Raw genomic sequence first — 18,516 nt, forward strand, 5'->3', positions numbered from 1 at the left:
ACTGGGCGCCTTCAATTCCATGTTCTTGTTGAAGGTTCTTTATAACAAAAAGGGGGGGGGGGGGGAAGCGTGGGAATGGTGATGTGTGTTTTGACGCGGGAAGAATAAATTGGAAACCCGGGTTTATTTTAATAATATATATATATATATATATATATATATATATATATATATATATATATATATATATATATATATACATATATATATATATATATATACATATATATATATATATATATATATACACATAATGCACAACAAAATAGTGCTTTTGTTGTATATATATATATATATATATATATACAACAAAAGCACTATTTTGTTGTGCATTATGTTATTAATATACTTTCTTCTAATAGTACCATATGAAAATTACTAATATATATTTATCTTATCAAAGAAAGAACCATACTGCTTCATATCGGTGACATAAATTATATTAAAATAGTGGATATTAAAGATCAAAGATTATGTCAAAGTAAAATATACGTTGCTACTGCGGAAGTTTCGAAATTTTGACCAGAGAGCTTACGAGAATACAAACTTCGGCATTGGGAAGCAATCGTGTCTATTAAGTGGTGTAAGCTAAGGCAACCAGAGAGCGTATGAGAATACAATCCCACTAAAGGGTACTAAAGGACTGTAGATACGCAATATATAGCCTCTTGCAGTCAAGTTCCAGCTTCCAGCGATATAGTTTGTTTTCATAAATGGGGCTCTGACGAACTTAGCGAGCATTGCCACCGCAAAAGTATGTCTTCCCTAGTTGGAAAAAATGCCAACTAGACCTCAAGGTGGTAGATCTCTTTATTCACTACGTGAAATACCACCACCTTGCTTATTAGATACCTGGAGTGGATGCAGCCATGTTTAGTCGCCTAAGCAAGGGTTCTGGTTTCTGACCCTCCCCCCCGAAATGTGAACAGATTCCTCCTTTCTTCTATTCTTGCTCTTATTCACACACGGCACTAATGTGCTATAGGTCTGGTGGCCTTTCGTGTATGTGTGGATCAGTTAAAAATAATAAAAGAAACTCCGATGACGAGGATTGTATTCTCATGAGCTCTCTGGTCAAAATTTCGAAACTTCCAAAGTGTAATTTTTAGTGTAATTTATTTTAATGTTATTCTTTCGATATTGAATGTATTTTTGCATAATTATATATCAATATATTTTTATATTACTGTAACACCAGCTTGGCCAAGTGAAAAAATAAAAATTCTCCAGAAATGTCTACTTTGTGTACTTAATGATAAAACATTGTGCTCTGAGTATACTAAATTTATTACTTTTTTGAGGTCTCCTCAGTGAGTAGCTAGACCCTAAATACCAAGGGTTTAGTAATACAGAGCCTTATCAACTTTACCTATATAAATTGCCACAAGGTGTTATTATTTTTAATAAAAATCTCTGGCGGAGATATAGATGAAAATTAGTTATATATATATATATATATATAATGGGATGACCTATAAGTGACGAAGGGGTTTAAACATTTAATATATTTTTATTTGTTAATTATTTTATTCTTTTTTTTTCTAATAATGAAATACCGAATCTGCAGATTTTTATTAGTTACGAAAAAAACACTTATTTCAAATCCGTTCCTTCGTGACTTATGGGCACTCTGCATATATATAGTTTCTTGTGGTTTCGTTAAAAAGGTAGTGCAATTTTTGAATGAAATTTAACACTTTTAAAAATTGAATATATCAAGTACTGAAATTTATTGTTATTGTGAATATTCGTCAGAGATTAAAAAATAAAAAAAGAAAACATTACGACAAACATAAAAAACACATTGAATAATATAGGAAGTTCAGATGAATATGAAATTTATAGAAAGGTGTGCTTCTTGTTTAGGTGAATGGTCTGATGGACAAACTAGGATAAGATGAATTTCGAGATTTCGTGTTAGACCGCCTATTGAATCGATGATTTTGATCCAAGATTAATATAAAAAAGTGTTATTTGAAGTTGGTTGTTGATGTTTGTTTTCTTTAAAATAACGAGGAACTATCGCCGAATATTGAAAGAGTCGATTAAAACGATTGAGTTTTCTGAACTGTCTTTTAGCTATTATTATTATTATTATTATTATTATTATTATTATTATTATTATTACTAACACCTCCAAAGAAGCCTCATCGCGGGAGGGCACCTACTTTACATCTCGTCTTCATCGCTACACCGAATCTCTACTACCAGTCATCTACATTAATGCCATCTACCGCTCACCACCACCACCACCACAACTAGAATTTTTTGTCTGTAAATTGCGTGTGTTCTGAAGATGTGTTCTATTGATGACAATGAAATGAATTCTATTATACCAACATATGTTTCCTTTTCTTTTCTACATACTAATAAACACTAAATGCAGGATAATTTAATTTAAGATTACGATTAACCAAACAAAAGAGAACAACATTTAAAAGTGAAGCATCACAAAATATTGATCTAACGTAATGCCGCTACTTGCATAAGATTATCTAGTTTTTAAAGAAATATCATAATTAATAAAGATTAATAAGTAGCTAGGTTTTTAGTCCCGTTGGCAAATTCGTAGCTAAGCACCTTTTATAGTGTGACGATTTCGAAATCTAGTAAAATACCATGCCACTAGCGCTTTGACAACTGCCCGAATTCCAAAACGTTCCTACGTATGTGCCTTGTTGTTGCCAAGAAAAAAGTACTGTCTCTGATCGCATACTATTCACATTAGCTAGTTTTTGTTTTTAAACTTTGAACTTCAGTCTTTGAAGTTCTTTAACGTATAGATAACATGATGTTTCCTTAGCTTCTGTCTCCTGTATATATCCATATACACAGGAGACAGAATTATATATTATATATACCATATATAATATATACTCTTGAAATGGAAATGAATAACTAACTGTTGGCTTTTAAAAAAAGAAAGTTATTGTTTACTCGTAAACTGTAGTTGTCGACACAAGCATTTTATATCAATAACATTCCTAATGTATACATGTCACACATATTATATACAGTGTATTATGAGTTACTAACGTAGATTTCATTACTTACAGTCCGACCACTATCACCACCAACAGAAGCACCATGTAAGTATTATTCAAAAATATCTTGTTTTTGTATATTTTATTACCAATTTTACTTACGTATATATTATGTGGCATATAGCTTTCCATATGACTCTACAGGTTTTGTATATCTTTTTATGTTGTAGTACCACCACCGGAACCACCAATACGATCAACTATAACTAAGTGTTTTCTAGAAATTCGATCGCGTGAATTATGTTATCCTCATGCTTGTATATATATATATATAATTTATCAGGTCTCATTCCTGTTGTGCTTATGTTTATTTTTTTTTAATTTATAGTACCACCAGAACCAGACCAAGATATAAGTAAGTTCTTCTTTTATGTATAAAATAAAATTATTCTGTTCACAGTGAATACAGTTTGCTTTTTGAAAGAGCATTACTAATGTGTACATATTTTTTATTTGTAAGTGTTTTTTTTTCTAGTAATAACATGGCGTGATTTATGATATCTCTGCGCGGTTTGCCTAGTGGTTATGCGCTTCGCAACTATATGCCTGGTAAAGGAGTGTCCTGGGTTCGATTCCCATCGCCGACGTGAGGGGCTTAAGGATCTTTCTCAGACATCTTGGTTGTGGACAGCAGGGTTTTTCTACCGTTTATCAGGGGATTTTCCTTGTGCAAGCAGGCAAACTGGCCCCATGAACACACGAGATACAGTCATAGGCTACACCCGGAGGCATAGGGCAAGTCAGCTTATCCTCTGGATAGGTGACTTGCCCTATCCCGAGGTATCTTAGATGAGCTGAAATCAGCTCTGTACAGTGCCGAATTACCAAATAGGCAGAGTGGGCACCGGCCTATGGGCACCCTACAACGGATCACAATAATATTGATTTGATCGTGAAAAAAATGACAATGAAACTTTTTAATTTGTTTCCAAAAAGATTAAAAAAATGGATCAACTCAAAGAAACAAAACCTTTACATTAAGGACTCTCTAGAGAAAATGCTGTATTAATGCAATGTACCCATTAACAACTTAAAGTACATAAACCATAGATATCAGGTTCACATTACAGTTTGCCTCTTAAAAGCTCATTTTCTGTCAGTTGTCAGTTAGTAAAAAATTTCGGTGCAATGTTTAATAATATTGTTAAATATTATTAAATTTTCGATTAAATAATATGAAACTTACTTTTTGTTTAATAATATTGTGTAATATTGTTTAATAATATTTAATACTTATTGTTTAATAACTTCCGCGCGGTTATCCTAGTGGCTGTGCGCTTCGCAACCATATGCCTGGAGAAGGAGTGTCCTGGGTTCGGATGTCGTCAGAGACCTGATCTCTAGAATCTTCATCAGCCAAGGTAGCCTATCTTGGGCGCGGGCAGTAGGGTCCCCCCCTTCGGAAGTTTAGCTGGGATTTTTTCATGCCGTAAGCAGGAAAACCGGCCCCGTGAACACACGGACTACAGTCATGAATACCTCCATTAGGGGGTTACAGGCAAATTCATCGAAAAACAGTTAATCGAAGGAGAATTCATCGAATGCAATTCATCGAAAAAGCAATTCGCCGAATGAAAATTTAACAAATGGCAATTCGTCGAAAAGGCAATTCATTGAATGACAGTTCACCGAACGATAATTCGTCGAAAATGCAATTCATCGAAAAAACAATTCATTGAAAATATTTCGATGAATTCTATCATAATTCATCGAAAAGTCATTTTCCTTGCAAACTATTGTTTAGAAAATATTCAGTAACAATGCGGAACGTTACTTATGATACAGACAAGATATCTAAGGGGTCATTGAAATGTAATAATTATTTTCTTGCATTTTAGAGCATTTAATGTAAGTGTACATCCTGCTTCATTGTACACTTACTGATTTATCTGTAGGGAAGACAGAAGACAGTCTATTTTTGACATTCGTGCATCATGGTACGTGAAGAAATTTCATAGTGAATGTTTTCTCTATGTTAAAAATGTGGCTAATATTCCTTTCTTAATTAAGTTCATTAAGTTCATGTATTTCAGTAATGTAAACTTGCGTACTACAGAACTATATATATATATATATATATATATATATATATATATATATATATATATATATATATATATATATATATATATATATATATATATATATATATATATATATATATATAGATAGATATAGATAGATATACATAGATATAGATATATATATAGATATATATATATATATATAGATATATATATAGATATATATCTATATATATATATAAATATATATATATATATATATATATATATAGATAGATAGATATTTTTTTTTTTTTTTTTGTTTATTTAACTTGTTAAAATAAACATTACACGATAGGCAACAATGACTATTTACATATTATAAGTATATAAGTAAATATATTACAGAGAAAGAAACATTTTCCTTTCGGGTGTACAATAGAGATATAAATGAATATTCAAAATTAACAATTCAGGTTTCATTCTGAGTTATCATTCAGATGGAGCACATTGTCGTCGTCAATCCAGAAGAGGGTACCAGTTGGATTCCACTCCTCTAGGAATTTCGCGACAGTTCTTGTTTCTTTGAAGTGCTCAAGTTCCAATAGAAGCCTGCTTTTTAGTTTCCGACGGAGGATATACATCGCAGATGAAGATGAAATTGCATGTTCTGTGTCTGTTTTCTTCTGTGTGGACTAAATTCCAGTAGTCTTCTTGGCTGTGTGTGTAGTTACAGGTGCTAGAGGCGGTATTCAGGGCATAGGTGATTATCACTTTGTTTGCAGGGCAGGTCAGATATGTGTGTTCCAGGGTGCCTGAAACGTCACAGAATGGACACAGATCCGTTTCTCTTAGCTTAAATTTGTAGAGCTTTGAAGGAGTTGGTAAGATGTTATGCCATAATCTCCACTGTATTTCGGAATCTGGTTTGGCACATTTTGATTTATATGGCAGATCCCACTGAAAACTGTGTGGTATATGCAGCCTTGTAGATGAGAGTGTTAAGGCTGAATATAAGAATGGTGAGGATGGGGACACTGACATGAGGAAGTGGTATATTTTCTTGTAGTTGGAGGGATGAATTGGAAGTGAGGCTTCAGATTGTACAAGATGAAATATTGGCCCCGAGCAGTTTCTAGAAGGAATACGGATTTCCTGAGGTGTAGCGATATCTGGATAGGCTTTTATAATGGAGGCTTGCAACTGTTGATATTGCTTTTCAGTTTTTGGGTTATTCATTGGTAGGCTTGTGAATGCTTTCCACTTTAGGGTGTGGGTTAGGAGGTCTCCTATGACTCTTATTCCTGCCCAGTTCCATGTAGGGAAAAGAAAAGGCTGGCCAGTTGTGAGACTTGTGATGTTTTTATTTGAAAATAGTGGTTCTGTAAGTACAGCTGACTCTGTTGATCCTGTGAGTGTGTGATGGAGTCCTGTGTTTTTCCATCGCTGTAGAGCATCTTTGTAAAAGGTAGGTAGTTTAGGAGGAGATGGTGCAGGACTGGCCATTCGGAGGATTGTGGAAAGTGTAAGTCCTCTGGTGGATGCTTTCGTGATGTAATCGAAGGTGGTTACATAAGTGTGATTGCATTGAAGTGTCTTTAGGAGGAGGATTATCCTGAAGGATCGAATCTTGTTTTCAAGGGAAATCAGGCCTTGACCTCCCTTGCTGAGTGGCTTGCAGAGTTGAGGGTGTGTTGTCCAGTGAGTTTTGTTCCAGAGGAAACGTTTGATTTCCTTTTGAATGTGGTAGAGAAATTCTTCAGGAGGTGTGAGTACTTTGAGGGTATGCCATAAGACACTCGCAGCCATCTGGTTAACTATTAGTACTCTTCCTCTAAGTGAAGACATGGAACGAACGCTGTTCCATTTACCTAGCACCTGTTTAAAACGATTGTGCAGCTGTGTCCAGTTCAGTGTGTTATATATTTTGGTGTTGCCAAGGTGCACACCTAAGTATCTTTGTCCTTCGCTTGACCAGGTACATTCGATCGGAGAATCATTTCTAGACTTCCATCTGCCTGACCACAAGCCTGTGGTTTTGGCAGAATTTAATTTGGCCCCTGAGGCTTGTGCATATAGTCTGTGTGCTTCCTCGGTTACTGTCATTTCTTCTTCATTTCGTACTATTACAGTGACGTCATCGGCATATGCTGATAAGGTAATTTTTTGATGTGGTTCTATTATTCTGGTTCGTTTGCAGATGATGGTGTCGTGTATTCTTTTTAAGAAGGGTTCTATGGCCAGTGTGTATAATTGACCAGAGAGGGGACATCCTTGCTTGATCCCTCGAGAGTATGACAAACTGCGAGTGAGCCTGTTGTTGATTTTTAAACAGAAGTGTGCATCTCTGTAAAGCAATTGCACTGTTTCAATGATGAGAGGACCATAGCCAAATGCTTTTAGAACTTCATAAAGGTGTTCGTGCTCTACCCTGTCAAAAGCCTTCTCCTGATGAAGGCTGACGAGTGCTAGGTCTTCATGTTGGCTATTTGCGATGTGGATGAGGTCTCTTATTAAATGGAGGTTATCATGTATTGATCTTCCTGGGACAGAGTACGTTTGATGTTGGCCAATAACTTCAGGCAGTGTTGGCTTTATTCGGTTTGCTATAACTTTGGAAATTATTTTGCAATCGGTATTAATTAGGGAGAGTGGACGCCAGTTTCGGATATCCGTGTGGTCTCCCTTCTTTGGTATCAATCGTGCTACTGAGGTCGTGACGGATTGTGGGAGGCCATTGATGTAGGCTTCTTGCAGTGTTTCGAGGAGAAGTGGTCCGAGTTGATTCCAGAAGACTTGGAAAAACTCTGACGTGAGACCATCAAGGCCAGGAGATTTGTTCTTTGGCAAGGATGTGCATGCGGTTTTCAGTTCATGTAGAGTGATTTTCTTTTCTAAGTGGTTCCGATCTGTTGCAGAGATTTTTTTTGTTTCTTTCAGTATTTCGTGAATGGCATGATGGGATGTTCCTGCAGTGCTGTATGCTTTCTTGTAGTATTGTAGGATTTCAGAGGTGATTTTTCTTGGATCTTCTGTGATGCTGTCATCTTGAAGTCTGATAGCAGAGATGGAATTTGCTGCCTGGCATTTTTTTTCCAAAGAGAAAAAATATTTTGTGGGGGCGTCTGAAAGATTTATTTGTGTATGCCGCGATCTAAGTAGGGCACCTTTTGCCGATAATTCTGCCTGTCTTTGCATGGCTTGCAAGGCAGAATGATGTTCAGGGCTTTCTTCTGGGAGATACTTGTGCTGTTCTTCAAGTTGTCTGATTCTAATGTTCTTCTGTTGATTTTTCTGGTGACTGTAGATCTGCGTAAAGGATTTTATTCGTGATTTTAGGTGGGGCCACCATGTTTTCATTGGTTCTGTATCCACTTTCGCGTGAGTGAGGTTGGTTATTAAAGCCTGAGTGTTTATTATATAATCTGGATCTTTCAGGAGAGTATTGTTGAAGATCCAGTAGGCACTTCCTGATTTGGATGCTTCCAAGGATAATGAAAGTTGCAGCTTGACGAAACAATGATCTGAAATGTAGGAAGGGATGTGTGAGATGTTTCTGACTAGAGGCAAGGTATGTTTGGAAATGTAGTATCTGTCCAGTCGTGCTTGGTAGAGTGGCCTAGATAGATAGATAGATAGATAGATAGATAGATAGATAGATATTTTTTTATTTTTTTTTTATTTAACTTGTTAAAATAAACATTACACGATAGGCAACAATGACTATTTACATATTATAAGTATATATTTACAGAGAAAGAAAAACATTTTCCTTTCGGGTGTACAATAGAGATATAAATGAATATTCAAAATTAACAGTTCAGTTTCAGTCTGAGTTATCATTCAGATGAAGCACATTGTCGTCGTCAATCCAGAAGAGGGTGCCAGTTGGATTCCACTCCTCTAGGAATTTCGCGACAGTTCTTGTTTCTTTGAAGTGCTCAAGTTCCAATAGAAGCCTGCTTTTTAGTTTCCGACGGAGGATGTGCATGAGGGTTTGTGCAGTTTCAGTGATGGATGGGTGCTGGTTACTTCTTGTCTGTTTTAGGTAAAAGCTGTAGATGACGGCCTTAGCGCAGATGAAGATGAAATTGCATGTTCTGTGTCTGTTTTCTTCTGTGTGGACTAAATTCCAGTAGTCTTCTTGGCTGTGTGTGTAGTTACAGGTGCTAGAGGCGGTATTCAGGGCATAGGTGATTATCACTTTGTTTGCAGGGCAGGTCAGATATGTGTGTTCCAAGGTGCCTGAAACGTCACAGAATGGACACAGATCCGTTTCTCTTAGCTTAAATTTGTAGAGCTTTGAAGGAGTTGGCAAGATGTTATGCCATAGTCTCCACTGTATTTCGGAATCTGGTTTGGCACATTTTGATTTATATGGCAGATCCCACTGAAAACTGTGTGGTATATGCAGCCTTGTAGATGAGAGTGTTAAGGCTGAATATAAGAATGGTGAGGATGGGGACACTGACATGAGGAAGTGGTATATTTTCTTGTAGTTGGAGGGATGAATTGGAAGTGAGGCTTCAGATTGTACAAGATGAAATATTGGCCCCGAGCAGTTTCTAGAAGGAATACGGATTTCCTGAGGTGTAGCGATATCTGGATAGGCTTTTATAATGGAGGCTTGCAACTGTTGATATTGCTTTTCAGTTTTTGGGTTATTTATTGGTAGGCTTGTGAATGCTTTCCACTTTAGGGTGTGGGTTAGGAGGTCTCCTATGACTCTTATTCCTGCCCAGTTCCATGTAGGGAAAAGAAAAGGCTGGCCAGTTGTGAGACTTGTGATGTTTTTGTTTGAAAATAGTGGTTCTGTAAGTACAGCTGACTCTGTTGATCCTGTGAGTGTGTGATGGAGTCCTGTGTTTTTCCATCGCTGTAGGGCATCTTTGTAAAAAGGAGGTAGTTTAGGAGGAGATGGTGCAGGACTGGCCATTCGGAGGATTGTGGAAAGTGTAAGTCCTCTGGTGGATGCTTTCGTGATGTAATCGAAGGTGGTTACATAAGTGTGATTGCATTGAAGTGTCTTTAGGAGGAGGATTATCCTGAAGGATCGAATCTTGTTTTCAAGGGAAATCAGGCCTTGACCTCCCTTGCTGAGTGGCTTGCAGAGTTGAGGGTATGTTGTCCAGTGAGTTTTGTTCCAGAGGAAACGTTTGATTTCCTTTTGAATGTGGTAGAGAAATTCTTCAGGAGGTGTGAGTACTTTGAGGGTATGCCATAAGACACTCGCAGCCATCTGGTTAACTATTAGTACTCTTCCTCTAAGTGAAGACATGGAACGAACGCTGTTCCATTTACCTAGCACCTGTTTAAAACGATTGTGCAGCTGTGTCCAGTTCAGTGTGTTATATATTTTGGTGTTGCCAAGGTGCACACCTAAGTATCTTTGTCCTTCGCTTGACCAGGTACATTCGATCGGAGAATCATTTCTAGACTTCCATCTGCCTGACCACAAGCCCGTGGTTTTGGCAGAATTTAATTTGGCCCCTGAGGCTTGTGCATATAGTCTGTGTGCTTCCTCGGTTACTGTCATTTCTTCTTCATTTCGTACTATTACAGTGACGTCATCGGCATATGCTGATAAGGTAATTTTTTGATGTGGTTCTATTATTCTGGTTCGTTTGGAGATGATGGTGTCGTGTATTCTTTTTAAGAAGGGTTCTATGGCCAGTGTGTATAATTGACCAGAGAGGGGACATCCTTGCTTGATCCCTCGAGAGTATGACAAAGTGCGAGTGAGCCTGTTGTTGATTTTTAAACAGAAGTGTGCATCTCTGTAAAGCAATTGCACTGTTTCAATGATGAGAGGACCATAGCCAAATGCCTTTAGAACTTCATAAAGGTATTCGTGCTCTACCCTGTCGAAAGCCTTCTCCTGATCAAGGCTGACGAGTGCTAGGTCTTCATGTTGGCTGTTTGCGATGTGGATGAGGTCTCTTATTAAATGGAGGTTATCATGTATTGATCTTCCTGGGACAGAGTACGTTTGATGTTGGCCAATAACTTCAGGCAGTGTTGGCTTTATTCGGTTTGCTATAACTTTGGAAATTATTTTGCAATCGGTATTAATTAGGGAGATTGGACGCCAGTTTCGGATATCCGTGTGGTCTCCCTTCTTTGGTATCAATCGTGCTACTGAGGTCGTGACGGATTGTGGGAGGCCATTGATGTAGGCTTCTTGCAGTGTTTCGAGGAGAAGTGGTCCGAGTTGATTCCAGAAGACTTGGAAAAACTCTGACGTGAGACCATCAAGGCCAGGAGATTTGTTCTTTGGCAAGGATGTGCATGCGGTTTTCAGTTCATGTAGCGTGATTTTCTTTTCTAAGTGGTTCCGATCTGTTGCAGAGATTTTTTTTGTTTCTTTCAGTATTTCGTGAATGGCATGATGGGATGTTCCTGCAGTGCTGTATGCATTCTTGTAGTATTGTAGGATTTCAGAGGTGATTTTTCTTGGATCTTCTGTGATGCTGTCATCTTGAAGTCTGATAGCAGAGATGGAATTTGCTGCCTGGCATTTTTTTTCCAAAGAGAAAAAATATTTTGTGGGGGCGTCTGAAAGATTTATTTGTGTATGCCGCGATCTAAGTAGGGCACCTTTTGCCGATAATTCTGCCTGTCTTTGCATGGCTTGGAAGGCAGAATGATGTTCAGGGCTTTCTTCTGGGAGATACTTGAGCTGTTCTTCAAGTTGTCTGATTCTAATGTTCTTCTGTTGATTTTTCTGGTGACTGTAGATCTGCGTAAAGGATTTTATTCGTGATTTTAGGTGGGGCCACCATGTTTTCATTGGTTCTGTATCCACTTTCGAGTGAGTGAGGTTGGTTATTAAAGCCTGAGTGTTTGTTATATAATCTGGATCTTTCAGGAGAGTATTGTTGAAGATCCAGTAGGCACTTCCTGATTTGGATGCTTCCAAGGATAATGAAAGTTGCAGCTTGACGAAACAATGATCTGAAATGTAGGAAGGGATGTGTGAGATGTTTCTGACTAGAGGCAAGGTATGTTTGGAAATGTAGTATCTGTCCAGTCGTGCTTGGTAGAGTGGCCTATTTGTCGCTGTGATTGCTGACCTCCATGTGTAGGATTTCTTATCAGGATGTTGATGCCGGAAGACGTCGATGAGTTCATTATCGTTTACCAGTGTTTGAAGTTTGTTTATTAATTGGCTACGATGTTCAGCACACTGAAGTCTGTCTTTTTCTTGGTCAAGAGTGCAATTAAAGTCTCCCGCTATTATGACATGTTCTTGGTCTATACTAGACAGATGGTTTTGAACGAAATCCAGGATTTGTGATGCCAGAGCATCCTGCTGTGGTATGTAGATGTTGAACACATGCAGGGTATTATGGTTGGGTGCTATTATGTGAGCATACAAGGCATATCCTGGTATATCAGCAATCACTTTTAGTTTGTAGGGAGATCTATGATGTACACCTAAGCTAACTCCTGCTCCATGATGTTGTTGGGTTGCAGAGTGCTGTAAGTCATAAGGCCACTCTGCCCATCTTCTGGATAAATTGGATGAGGAGTTGATGTTTGTTTCTTGCATTAGTATTAGGTCTATATGATATTTTTGTACCTGGTCAAAGACTATTCTGTTGCGTAGAGCAGAGGCACATCCTCTTGCATTGAGAGAGAAAAGGCTTATAGACATTATGATTTATGAAAGTTTGATTGTAAGTTTAATCTAATATTGGTCCTGGTACTGTGTTTGTAGACCATTAATTAGGTAGTAGATTCGCTTACTCCTGTTAACCTCTGCTCTGCTCTTTTTACATTTCAGTTTCGAGTGTAGGTCCTGAAGTTGAGATATTAGTTCCGGGATTCTTGTGGTGTATTTAAGGGCTATAGTTAGTTTGTGAGGAGAACCTCGCACTTTCTGTATGAAGGATGACAGCTGCTTCATGGTTAGGGGACCCTCAGTGTGAGGAAGTTCGCCCTCAGCTTCCTCTTCTTCTAGGTCGTCATGTGGAAATACAGTTTCCTCATCGTCTGGGAACTCTGTTTCTCCTTGGCTGGCTGCAGGTGGAGAAAGGCCATTTTGAGTAGTTTCTTCTATAGGGTGAGGTTTTGAATTAGTGGGAGGCTGAGTTAGTGATTCTGGTTGCTGGGTCTGGGGATTGCTTTTAATTAGTTCGTCCTTGTCATCTCTGTTGGGAGGATCCGTGTTTTCGTGTTGTGAGACTTCGTTTTCTGAGCCTTGGATCTCATTACTTGGCAGGCGTTCAAGAGCGACGTGAGCGTTGTCTTTTTCAGTTCGGGATTTTCTTTCCTCTGAAGTTTGTGATGAGGAGAGAATTTTTGGTTTACTTTTTCCTATGCTTTGATTTTCTTCATGTGCGATGTTATTCTGTTCAACTGGTTTACTATTCTGGGCTGGGATGTTTGTTGATGAACTGTTGGTAATATAGGGGCATTGTTTCCTAATGTGACCATCTTCATGACAGAAGAAGCACTGTGATGAGGAAGATAAGTAGAAAGTATAGGTTATTCCGTTTATGTCCGTGTTGATTAATTTTGGGAGGTCGTGTAGTGCGTCGTTGTTTGGAAAATGCATTAATGCCTGCCTTCGAAAGCTTTTGACATGGGCAAATTCGGGCTTCTTCGTGGCTGCTGACAATGTGCGTATTTTTCCTGTGACCGAACCGTATCTTGATAACATGGATCTGATGAGTTGATGAGGAATTTCAGGGGGAACATTTGATACTGTTACTTTTGTTGGGGCCAGTGCTATTGGGGCTGCTTCGAAGTGATAATCGCCAATATCGACTCCTTTTTGCAGTACCGTTTGTGCCCATGAGATATGGCTAAAATATACCTGCACAGTTCCAGCTACGCGGGAAGCGTCAGTAATGTTTTTTGCGGGCACAATTTTGGCGATCGCCGTCAGATAATCTTCTAATGGGATGTTTTCTTTGGTGGCGAAAATAACAATCCCATTTTCTCGGGAAATGACGTTCGTAACAGTGGTAGTTATTTTTGCGTTAATCGGTTTATTGCTGGCTGATGAGGCGTTCGTGTGTGAGATCAGTGTTTTGGGGGACGATAGGATATTTCCATTAGATACAACATTAGCATAAGATTTTGAATTGACTGACCTGTTTTCTATGTACATAGCTCCGGTGACCTTTGCTCTTCCTTCCGGGTCCGAAGTCGTAGGGGGTCTTTGAATTGCTAAATCCTTGGTAGTACATGAATGTGCCGTTGCCATGGCGGTTAATCCTTCGCCGGCTATAGCCTCAGGTGAGGGGTGCAGGTGTCCGAGAAGGAATTATGGCGTCCAAATTGAAGATATATACGAACTCGTACAGCAGTAGAAGAAAACTGTCATAAATCACTTATCACTACACTTACGCGTACACGACTAGTATGAGTAGATAGCTCTCGGCTTGGAGAATATACCTATATAAAAAAATAAGTCCTTCCTTTCGGATAAACGTATAAAAGGTGGGGGAAGGCAGGAGCGGTATGAACGCACGTGCAACACCTTGGCCACCTAGATATAGATAGATATTTTTTTTTTTTTTTTTTTTTTTTATTTAACTTGTTAAAATAAACATTACACGATAGGCAACAATGACTATTTACATATTATAAGTATATATTTACAGAGAAAGAAAAAAAACATTTTCCTTTCGGGTGTACAATAGAGATATAAATGAATATTCAAAATTAACAGTTCAGTTTCATTCTGAGTTAACATTCAGATGGAGCACATTGTCGTCGTCAATCCAGAAGAGGGTACCAGTTGGATTCCACTCCTCTAGGAATTTCGCGACAGTTCTTGTTTCTTTGAAGTGCTCAAGTTCCAATAGAAGCCTGCTTTTTAGTTTCCGACGGAGGATGTGCATGAGGGTTTGTGCAGCTTCAGTGATCGATGGGTGCTGGTTACTTCTTGTCTGTTTTAGGTAAAAGCTGTAGATGACGGCCTTAGCGCAGATGAAGATGAAATTGCATGTTCTGTGTCTGTTTTCTTCTGTGTGGACTAAATTCTAGTAGTCTTCTTGGCTGTGTGTGTAGTTACAGGTGCTAGAGGCGGTATTCAGGGCATAGGTGATTATCACTTTGTTTGCAGGGCAGGTCAGATATGTGTGTTCCAGGGTGCCTGAAACGTCACAGAATGGACACAGATCCGTTTCTCTTAGCTTAAATTTGTAGAGCTTTGAAGGAGTTGGTAAGATGTTATGCCATAATCTCCACTGTATTTCGGAATCTGGTTTGGCACATTTTGATTTATATGGCAGATCCCACTGAAAACTGCGTGGTATATGCAGCCTTGTAGATGAGAGTGTTAAGGCTGAATATAAGAATGGTGAGGATGGGGACACTGACATGAGGAAGTGGTATATTTTCTTGTAGTTGGAGGGATGAATTGGAAGTGAGGCTTCAGATTGTACAAGATGAAATATTGGCCCCGACTAGTTTCTAGAAGGAATACGGATTTCCTGAGGTGTAGCGATATCTGGATAGGCTTTTATAATGGAGGCTTGCAACTGTTGATATTGTTTTTCAGTTTTTGGGTTATTCATTGGTAGGCTTGTGAATGCTTTCCACTTTAGGGTGTGGGTTAGGAGGTCTCCTATGACTCTTATTCCTGCCCAATAGATATAGATATATAGATATATAGATATAGATATATAGATATAGATATATATTTATATAGATATATATCTTCTTTCTTAGCATAAACTTTCATTTCCTAATAACATAATCAGGAAATGAAACTGTCTACCGGCAATTTATTCTTACAATTCATTTGTAAATATATAGGCTGTGTATTTTTTTAATGCCTGGAAAAGAACCTTTTTTTTCCCTGGAATCATTCATTCATTATTTGGTGCCACAAGTAAACATGTGGAGAGCAATTAACGTTTCTTAACAATTAACTAGAATCTACACAACTCTTAGTGACTGATCTTCAGGGCCGTTCCGTGGGTTTGCGCTGCCTGAGTGCAAAATTTTTGTTCCCCCCCTTCCATTAAAAATTAAAAGATCCCAAAGTACAATAACACGTTACGAATCATTTTATTATACTGCGCATTAAGAGGAAATCTCTCTCTCTCTCTCTCTCTCTCTGTCTCTCTCTCTCTTTGTCTCTCTCTCTCTCTCCCTCTCTCTCTCTCTCTCTCTCTCTCTCTCTCTGTCTCTCTCTCTCTTTGTCTCTCTCTCTCTCCCTCTCTCTCTCTCTCTCTCTGTAAAAAATATAGTTTATGATCCTTTTTCATTAACGTATCAATTTTTATTAGCTAATGCTGCTATTTAGAATTTATGATCAAAGATGTTGAAGCCTAGATTAATATCTTGGCTTTTAAGACGTATTTAAAAGAGTTTTTTTTTAAGGGGAATTGGCGGAAAAATATGTTTCTGCACGTGGCGACAAAATTTCTAGGGTCGGCCTTGGGGCCAGTCCTGGTGAATATGTTGTTTGAGGTAGATATTGAAATCCCAAGTCGTATATTGTCTGTTGGATTTCATAAGCAGGTGCATTGTCCTGCAAAAGCAATACGCCTCTGCTTAGTTTCTCGAACCGATTTTCCTTCAGTACCTCCTTCAATTCCTGCAGAGCTGCTGTAATAGTTTCACCTTTCTTGAGGTAAGGTAAGGATTACACTTCCATATCCTAAATGACAATGGCAAGAACTTTCCCTGCTGACTGTTTGGTTCGAATCTTCTTTGGCCATGGAGAACCTTTGTGTCTCCACTCCATTGACTGTTGTTTGTTCTCTGGGTCATAGTGACGAAGCCATATTTCATCAATGGTTAGAATATGAGCTAAAAAATTTCACTAGGATGAAATCCCTTTATGAAATGTTCTTTTAACATCTCAACTATACACGCCTCAGTGGATATCATTCACTGCAACCAGTATGCCCCGCCAAAAATCGCTTTCCGAACGAAGTAGGATAAATAGTAGTTATAAATAGCAGGATAATAAAAAGATATATACCTCTCAAAATAATCCAAAACAAACAAAAAAAAAACTGCACACACATCTTCGTCCCCACACGCTTTATAATTCATTTTTCGGTGAACTGTATTTTCGATGAATTGTTGTTTTTCGATCAATTGCGTTTCGATGAATTGTCTTTTCGATTAACTGCTCATCGGTTAATTGCTTTTTAGGGGAATTGTCTTTCGATGAATTGCTTTTTCGATTAATTGTTGTTCGATAAACTGATTTTCGATGAATTGTTTATTCGGTGAATTGCTTTTTCGATGAATTGTTGTTCGATGAATTGTTTTTCGGTAAACTGTTTTTCGATGAACTCTCCGGATACCCCATTAGGGATGCAGCAGAGGATTGGCGTTCCAGTTGCATTATTTCTCCTTGACTCCTCATTAGGAGGAGTCCCAACCCGTTTGAATCAGATGGAAGGGAAAGAAAGATAGTTTAATAATATTAATAATTGTTAATGTTTGTTTTGTGTAATAAAATTGGTTTATTGAAATTGTTGGTTGGTAAAATTAAACACCTATTAGGAGATAATTTGCGAGGGGGCCCCGAGATTTCTACTGCCTTCCTGGAGGGGGGAGGGAATTCACAGGGTTTAATCCGGCACTAGCTCTGTATAACAGGCCAGTAGCCCTAATACGTAGTAGGGAGAAGGAGATTTATATCCTCATCCTTATTATACAGAATATGTATAATTCATCAGGTGTCATTGCTGATGTGCTTATGTGTTTTTTTTTTAATTGCAGTACCACTACTACCACAACAGGACCATGACAAAGGTAAATGTTTCCTCTTATGCTATAAAATTATTTATTTCATAGCGAATATATTTTGTTTTTGAAAGAGCATTAATAATATGTATATATTCTATATCTGTAAGTGATTTTTTTCTAGAAATAACATGATGTTATTTATGATATCCTCATCCTTATTATACAGTACTGTATATGTATAATTCATCAGGTGTGATGTTCGTAAGTTTTGTTTTGTTTGTTTTATAACTACAGTACCACCACAAGACCAAGAAATAGGTAAATGTTTCCTCTTATTAAGTATTGTTTCTGGAAAATTCCCATGCTACTCTTCTTAAACATTATTATTATTTTTACGGCTATTATAGCCTGTTTTTGATTAGGAGTGTCCCTTATTTTAAACAATTGGCTATTTTTACTAAAAAAAAATTATATATATATATATTTCAGGGCATTATGGGTGAGTATTGAAGACAATTATAGCAGAATAAAAGAGGAGGAAAAAGTTTGTACATAGCTTGTTTTGATACTGGGTGTCTTCAAATTCCATGTTCTTTTTGAAGGTTCTTTATAACAAGGGTGGGGGGGCGAGCGTGGGAGGGAGGTGTGTTTTGACGCGGGAAGAATATATTGGAAACTCGAGTTTATTTTAATAATATATATATATATATATATATTATTATTATTATCAAAAAAAAAATATATATATATATATACAACAAAAGCACTATTTTGTTGTGCATTATGTTATTAATACACTT

General features: G+C 37.7%; 1 protein-coding gene across 2 annotated transcripts in view; it reads left to right on the top strand.

Moving 5' to 3' along the window:
- LOC150108319 (uncharacterized) overlaps positions 1 to 18,516 on the top strand; it is a 337,096-nt gene that overhangs the window by 253,600 nt on the left and 64,980 nt on the right. For both annotated transcript variants that reach the window (XM_090390692.1, XM_090390693.1), the window contains exons 49-51: positions 3,057 to 3,089; positions 3,373 to 3,399; positions 17,750 to 17,782. In XM_090390692.1, coding sequence (XP_090246818.1) covers positions 3,057 to 3,089; positions 3,373 to 3,399; positions 17,750 to 17,782 — 93 coding nt within the window. The remainder of the gene's footprint in view (positions 1 to 3,056; positions 3,090 to 3,372; positions 3,400 to 17,749; positions 17,783 to 18,516) is intronic.

This window comes from Typopeltis vanoorti, chromosome 3 (genome assembly GCF_054136105.1).
Source record: "Typopeltis vanoorti isolate ZY-2024b chromosome 3, IOZ_Tvanoo_1.0, whole genome shotgun sequence".
Taxonomy (NCBI): domain Eukaryota; kingdom Metazoa; phylum Arthropoda; class Arachnida; order Uropygi; family Thelyphonidae; genus Typopeltis; species Typopeltis vanoorti.